General features: G+C 31.6%; 1 protein-coding gene across 1 annotated transcript; it reads left to right on the forward strand.

Moving 5' to 3' along the window:
• Window positions 1-5,112: 5,112 nt before the first annotated feature.
• LOC106763562 (ABC transporter G family member 9) lies at window positions 5,113-8,409 on the forward strand. Its single transcript, XM_014647734.2, has 4 exons — window positions 5,113-5,354; window positions 5,688-6,477; window positions 6,806-7,131; window positions 7,479-8,409. Exons 1-4 carry the CDS (start codon window positions 5,262-5,264, stop codon window positions 8,142-8,144), a joined length of 1,875 nt encoding a protein of 624 aa, XP_014503220.1. The 5' UTR covers window positions 5,113-5,261; the 3' UTR covers window positions 8,145-8,409.

The following is an 8,409-nucleotide window of genomic DNA, read 5'->3' on the forward strand; positions in this document are numbered from 1 at the left end:
AGACCCATGTTCGGAAGGGCACTAATGAATTCGTTGACGAAAGATCTCGGAAGACTCATGTAAGCAAATAACACTGCTACTATTAGTAATATTTCATTATGTTATTCGATCATTCCCTAACATTGCTTTTAATGTTTGAATAGGAAGAATTTTCTACGAGACTTTCACAGGCTAGATCTAAACATGGGTCAGCTCCTACACCGATGGTACAAGTAATGCAGAAGACGACATTCGTAGGACACAGTGCTGGGTCGAGATCGTTGGTGGGAAGAAGAAGGGACGAGTATATGATGCAGGACAACTTGCTGCAAACTATACCGCATCGAGAGGAGGTACTCTAAAGCACCAACCTTCTTCTTCTACCACTACTGCTGACGAGGTTGTTGTCCGCCTCACGCAGGCACTGAAGCAACGTGACCAGGAGATCACTGATTTGAGAACAGAGTTTACAAACTTTAAGGCCCTGGTCATGAGTGTGTTGCCTCAAACTGCACAGGATCAGTTCATTGTCCCTCCCTCATCAGTCCAGCCTTCATCAGTCCAACCCTCATCAGTCCAGCTCTCATCAGTCCAGCCCACAACAGTTCAGCCCACACCAGTCCAACCATTTATAGAGGAGCAAGATGATGAAGATCATTCTGAAGACTATGTAGATTTTTAGTTTTATTTTGTTATTGATCATAGTTGTTAGAACATAGTAATGTTAGTACATTTGGATGTTAGTACATTATGATTTTGCTACATTATCTTTGCTTAGAAATAGATGATATTGCTACATTATGATATTGTTAGAACATAATGGATGTTAGTACATTATGATTATATTGTTAGTACTTTATATTTTTCATCAATGAACGGAAGATTTTGGGATGGACAATAATATGCAGGTCTGTTTGTGGTTTGAAACTGTTATGCAGATCTGTGTGTGTTGTGAACATTTTATGCAGGTATGTGTGGTTGGATAAGAAATACAAATATGACACATTTTTCAACCGAGGACCCTCGGTAATTACCGAAGGCTTTAGGCCCTTGGTAATTACCGAAGGCTTTAGGCCCTCGGTAATTACCGAGGGGCAAAAGCCATCGGTAATCGTTTGCGACAAAGGTTTTACCGACGACTTTTTGATCGTCGATTAGCCGTTAGTACAAATGGACTTGATTGATGCATATTACACAAAGTGTGGACGAAATTGATACTGTTTTAAAAGTGGGGACCAAGTAGACACACTACCCTAAAAGTAGGGACTAACAGTGCAATTAAATCTAAAATTTTTGGAAGATTGTGAATAATTAGTATATAAATTTACACTTATGTAGTACTAGTTATTATTTTAGTAATGATTTAAATTAGTATAATTATCTGCTGATTTAGTTTGTTACAACACGACTTCACACATTCAAGTGAGATGTTTCAAGTACTTATTTCTCCTTTGCTGAAAGGAGAACGCTTACATAAAGGACATTGTAACGCTCAAGTTAGCCAAGTACGTCAAACAACAATAAATGAAGTAATAATTATCAATCAACTAATTACCTCTTAAAAATGCTATTTATAATAAATGTTAAGTTTATGGGTCCTTACCTTATTTGATTTATATCTAATAATAACTACCAGAAAAAAAAAAATTAATGATGTTTGTAAAGTGGTTTAGTTTCTTTAATTTTGTTCACACTGAAAGATAACTCGGTCGATGTGATCCTAAACGTGATGAGATTGACATGATATTATTCCTCGTAGAAGATGATAAAAGATAGTTGAAAATGCGTATAATTATTATTCATGTTTAAGATAAAAATAATTTCAAAACGCTTGGTCGAAATAATCTTGAAATACTTAATCATAATTTTTAAAACGCTATTATATAATTATGTAATCATTATTTGAAGGTTGAGATGATAATAGTAAAAAAATATAAAATATAAGGTGTATTTAATTCATAGTATTTATTGTAGAATAAAGAGGCGAATGAAAAGTGTAGATTTTAGAGTGAGGTGCTTGGAGGAATTTGAGAAAAAGAGTCAAACTCATAAATGTTTAGTCGTCTGTGAATGACCATTTTTTGAAACTTCTGATTATTTGGTTTTCAGTGTTTGCAAATTGCAATTCCACACATTTAATTTGAGTTTCAATTTTCCATGTTTTTCAAATCAGGGTCGCTGTAATCAACAACTTCATAAATTTCAAGTCAACTTTCTACAATAAAATGGACTTTCTCTTGTAATCATGTATTTCTCCGCTATTACAATTAATTCACTAAGCACAACTTTAAAACTCTTTCTCATTTTCCTCATTCAAATAAAAAATTAATTTATATATACTTAAATAAATTTTTATTCTTAATAACATCCATTTGTACTTTAAATATACAACATCTTTTCTAATTAAGTATTTAGCAAATTAAATACTTTTATTTTTTATATTTTATTGACTTTATTTTTATTATTTTATTAGAAATATATTTATAATATTTATGATGCTGAAAAAAATATGCATTAAGGTATTTTTATTATTTGTATCAACAATATACATTATCACATTCTGAAAATAAATTAGTTGTTATGATATAAAAACTAAATTTAAATTAAATTTTTAATAACTACCACATATGTATACACATGGTGTGTCTATATATATATATATATATATATATATATATATATATATATATATAAAGTAGAGATGGATTTAATTCAAAAGTTTAATAAACAGTCAATGATTTTATTGTATTTTTTTAAGAAAAGAAATCAATGTGCCGTAAAAGAAAAATTTCGGATGTCTGATCTTAAATTTTCGAAATACTGATTCCATTTAATCTAATTCAAAAACATTTTTATTTTTGTATTTAATAAAAAGAAATAATAAATATTTATATATATATATATATATATATATATATATATATATATAATTTAAATATATTTTATTTTAAAATTTAAATTATTAAAATTCAATTTTCTATAATTATAATTTTTTTATTTTTTGTTGACATTGATGAAAATAAAATGTATCTAGAATTATATACAAAATCATAATTTGTTATCGAACTTAGAAAAAAAAGAGTCATTAATATGTAATGTATCTTAAATGTGGTCATAAATAACAAAGTTAATCTAAACAAGAAATAACCTAATATAAGAAAATATACAAATGAAATAAATACTTCAAACAATGGAATCTATAAATGTTTCTAGATTAATTACTAAGATAGTCTACGAATATATTTTAACATTGATTATATTATATTTTCTGTACTTTAACTTTATAAAGATAATATGTTTTCCTTTTCTAATACAAAAAGTGAGTCAAATAAATAATGGATTCTATAAATGTTTCTAGATTAATTACTAAGATAGTCTATGAATATATTTTAACATTGATTATATTATATTTTCTGTACTTTAACTTTATAAAGATAATATGTTTTCTTTTTCAAATACAAAAAGTGAGTTTAAACAAATTTAAAGTTGTCCTTTATTATCCTATAAATCATCCAAAGCAACTTAACACTTTTTTTATATACTTTATGTAAGACCCCTAAAATTATAGTAATTAGGAAAAATAAATAAATGAGGTGATAGATATAATGAATTATTATTATTTTTATGCAAAAGATTTTTTAAGAGATAAAGACAAAATGTAAGAAAAGATATATGTGATATTTTGTGAGTATTATAAAGATTACACCAAATCTCATAAGTTGTGTATCTAGAATTTTAAGAATGAAAATGAAACTTATAAATACACGTACTAAATAAATGATTAAGTATTATATTTTGGTGAGAACATGACAGAGAAAGAAATTTTAAAAATTTATATCAGGTAAGCTAACATTTTATTTAATATTTATATGTGTTTCAAAGTTAAGAATAATAATGTTTTGGGATTTCATGACTATTTTAAATTTGTTGTTTAAGTTAAAAATAATGAGATTGTATGAAATTATATGGATATGTGGATGCATGGGTTCAAAAGGAAGTTTTGTGAAGATAAGCATGATTTATGTAAATATGTTTGCAATTTGTTCATCATGGCAAGACAACCCAATTATTTTACTTTTGGTCTAAAATACTGCCTTTTAAAAATATTTTATTTCATCATAGCTAAGGAAACTCTTTTGTGAAATCCATGTATTTTACCATAGAAAACTTAGAAAGGTGAAAATTTGGGATGTTAGGTTTTGAAAGATTTTATTAACAACTTTTTTTTTTATTTACAAATAATTTGAGCCAACCAATACTTTTAAATACTTCAATAAATACATAAGTTATTTTCATTTTATTTCAAAATTTCCAACTATAAACTTAAAAAGAAAAACATACAACTTATACAAAAGATATATAACTTATTCAACTTTAATTATTCTTCAATTAATAAATTATTGATTAATCATAACTGTTCTAGTCTTATTTTTAAACCATCTTCTCCATCTAAATCCTTGATCATACCAAAGATCTCAAAAAGGGTGATTGTATGATGAGCAACAGAATACCACCAATGTGTCATTCACAGGTTTTCTTACCATATTCCTCCTCAATTTTCCTAAAAAATGCGATTATCTGATGAAACTGATCACCGATAACGTGTCATGCACACATAATAAATATATATAGTTGAATTATTACAAGAACATTTTTCCTAAGATGTTTTTATAATATCTGCATGTAGAATATTTGTGCACGTGATGTCACATTACATTGTTAAACCACGTAGGATACCTATATAAGGATGCAAGAAAGTTTATGTTACTTTTAAAGTTGGCATAGAATGTGGTCATTCAGCCACCTGTATCTATATATGTAACAGAAATGAATTGCTTCCACACTGCAAGCGGAAGTTAAGCAACAGAACTTAAATCAATCTAGAAGAGAAAACAAACAAGTAAGCACATTTTTTCTTCAAACTAAACCGAAACGCTTCTTTCTCTAGATATTTCCTTAGTACACATGACATATGCCAACATTATGACCCTTCTTTTCTTTTAATCATCATTAATCAGCATTTACTGCAAGGCATATAAATATACATTTTTTGCTATTATAAGAACCATATAAATACAACACACATATAGCACCGCTTCACGACATTGTGATATAAAGTATAGAATGTGGAGAGGGATTTCACAGTTGTAATCACAAACAATACTCGGGTGTGGGATCATTATAAATTAATTGGAGTTCGTCTCCTGAGATTATTAGGGACACAGGGAAATCATAGATCAAGAGGATTTTCAAAGCTGTGTCTCTGAAAGTTGAAGGTGGACATGGATCATCAAGAGATAGCAGACATAGAGTCTCAAAATGTGGATACCCCCCCTCACGTATCACACAAAGTAAAACGTCAAGTAACTCTTAAGGTATGCATGCATCTCAAAATGTCCCTCTATTTTCCCCTATAATGAAGTTCTTCCCTGGTTTACACATTTCAACAAGTGTTTCTATTAATTTTACATGATTCTGTCATAATGAGTCTTTCCGATATGTATTCACAACCCTGTTGATTATTGGTCTTTTCATGGCTTCTGATTCTGGATTGTAGTGTTTCCGAAAGAGAAAAAGACGTGCACAAGCACATGGCACACTTTTTTCTTTAGTTTCTTGATGAACCTAAAGAAATGGTTTTGGTCTCTTTTATTTTCATCATGCTAATAAAGAATCAGTGTTGATTTTTTTTGTTGATCTTTGTACAGTTTGATGACGTTGTGTACAAAATTAAGACAAGAAAAGGTGGATTATTTAAGAAGAATCGAGGAACAGTTGAAAAAGAGATACTGAAGGGAGTGACAGGTGTTGTTGAACCTGGTGAAATGCTGGCCATGTTAGGTCCTTCTGGGAGTGGCAAAACAACACTGCTGACAGCATTGGGAGGTAGGCTTGGAGGGAAGCTTCATGGAAGCATAACATACAATGGTGAAGCTTTCTCAAATGCCATGAAGAGGAACACTGGCTTTGTTACCCAAGATGATGTTCTCTACCCCCACTTGACTGTGCTTGAGACCCTGATCTTTACTGCACTTCTCAGATTGCCCAACAGTATCACAAAGGAAAAGAAAGTTGAGCAGGCAAAAGGGGTGATAGATCAACTCGGTTTAACCAGGTGCAAGGATAGCATAGTTGGAAGCCCTTACTTGAGGGGGGTTTCTGGGGGAGAGAGAAAGAGGGTTAGCATAGGACAAGAACTACTCATAAATCCAAGCTTGTTGTTTCTTGATGAACCTACTTCTGGCCTAGACTCAACCACAGCACAAAGAATTGTCTCAACCTTGTGGGAACTAGCATGTGGGGGGAGAACTGTTGTGATGACAATTCACCAACCTTCAAGTAGGCTATACTACATGTTTCATAAGGTGTTACTGCTATCTGAAGGGAACACATTGTACTTTGGAAAGGGATCTGAAGCCATAGAGTATTTTTCTAGTATGGGATATGCCCCATCTTTGGCCATGAACCCCTCAGATTTCCTTTTGGATCTTGCAAACGGTAAGCTTTATTTTCCACTGCATTTTAACATATTAGATGTTCTGTGGTTTTTATTGAACTTTGTGCAAAATTGAACCTTGACTGGTACATTTCCCCCCAAATCTATGCTATATGTTTAAGCAGGAAAGAGATTTTGACTTTCAACATTTATACAATTTAGATTACATAGAGGAATATTTTGTAACTTGAATCAAGAGGGCTTCTGTTGCTTCCAGAAGCATCCTAAATGGGAGTTCTGGGAATGTGCTTCTGATTTTAAAATTTATAAAAGAGAACATTTGATCTTGGATTGTTCCAAGTTACTGTGCTAATTCTGGAATAACTGCAGGTATCTACACTGATGAATTTAATGAGGATCATATTATAGATAAACAGAAATTGATTTCGGTACATAAGGAAAACTGTGCTGCACAATCGAAGCCGGCACTTAAAGGAATCAATGACTCTGGCAAAGACCAGAATAGATTTCAAGAAGAGAGCTCTGAAAAATGGCCTACGAACTGGGGGCAGCAATTCCTTGTACTATTAAGAAGAGACATCAAAGAGAGAAGGCATGAATCATTCTCTCTTTTGCGTGTTTGTCAGGTCCTTGTGGTTGCTCTAATTTCAGGACTACTCTGGTTTAAGTCTGATATCTCACATTTGCAGGATCAGGTAAAAATTTCAAAAAATATCAGGTTTTCATTTTATCTCAATCTTCTGTACAACTTACATTTTGAATGGACAAATCTCAAAGGTGATTTCTTAGTTGTTATTATATTGTTCTGAAATCAGAATTATAATTTATTGTAGTACTATGTATGATAAAGAAATTGCACTAAAGGTTAGTATAAGTTACAGAAATGAAATTCTTCTAGTCAGAAGATACATCAAAAACACCAACATAGAACTGAATCTAAGTATTGCTTCTTCTTTTTTTTTAAATTAAGCATAATTGGTTTTCACTAAGTTGATTTGGGCTAATGGATTGAGAGCTGATAAGTACTATACTGGACATGCAGATTGGGCTTCTGTTCTTCATATCTGGCTTTTGGGGTTTCTTCCCTCTCTTTCAAGCAATTTTCACCTTTCCTCAAGAGCTAATGATGCTACAGAAAGAAAGATCTTCAGGAATGTACAGGCTTTCCTCATATTTCATGTCAAGGGTGGTAGCTGACCTTCCCATGGAACTTGTTCTTCCCACCATATTCCTTATGATAACCTATTGGATGACAGGGTTGAAGGCCAATGTGGTGAACTTCGTGTGCACATTGCTCTCTCTCTTACTCAATGTGTTAGTAGCACAAGGTCTAGGCCTTGCCCTTGGTGCTTCTGTGATGGATCAAAAAGCTGCAACAACACTTGCCTCAGTGATCATGCTATGCTTTTTGCTGGCTGGGGGATTTTATGTTCAGCATGTTCCAAAGTTTATAGCATGGATCAAGTACATTTCTATCAGCTACTACACCTACCAGCTGTTCATTGGCTCTCAATATAGATATGGTGAGACATACCCTTGTTCCACTGGACAGTGTCGAATTGTGGAGTTTCCTTCCATAAAGCAAATGGGGGTTCATTTTGGATTGCATGACCAACTCATGGCTGCTTTAGGTCTGTTGATAATGCTCATAGTTTACAGAATTATAGCCTATGTTGCCCTTATGAGAATTGGAGTTACCAAGAATTAGCTTAGCCAACTTTCCTATATCAGGTAGAAGTATTAAATTAGATTTTCCTTTTCCTTTTTCTCGACTGAAAGTTAACTCCATTTCTGCACTGTCATGCAAAAAGGCAACTAGCTAATGTGAAATTTCTGATAGAGTACCATATATATTTGATATAAATAATCCCATAAAGAGAACATTAAGTTGATAGAAGCAGGATTACTCAGACAATGTGTAATGTAATTAAGAATCAATTTGAGTTTTTAAATAAATATTAGTAAGATTTTAG

This window comes from Vigna radiata, chromosome 6, assembly GCF_000741045.1.
Source record: "Vigna radiata var. radiata cultivar VC1973A chromosome 6, Vradiata_ver6, whole genome shotgun sequence".
NCBI classification, from domain to species: Eukaryota; Viridiplantae; Streptophyta; class Magnoliopsida; order Fabales; family Fabaceae; genus Vigna; species Vigna radiata.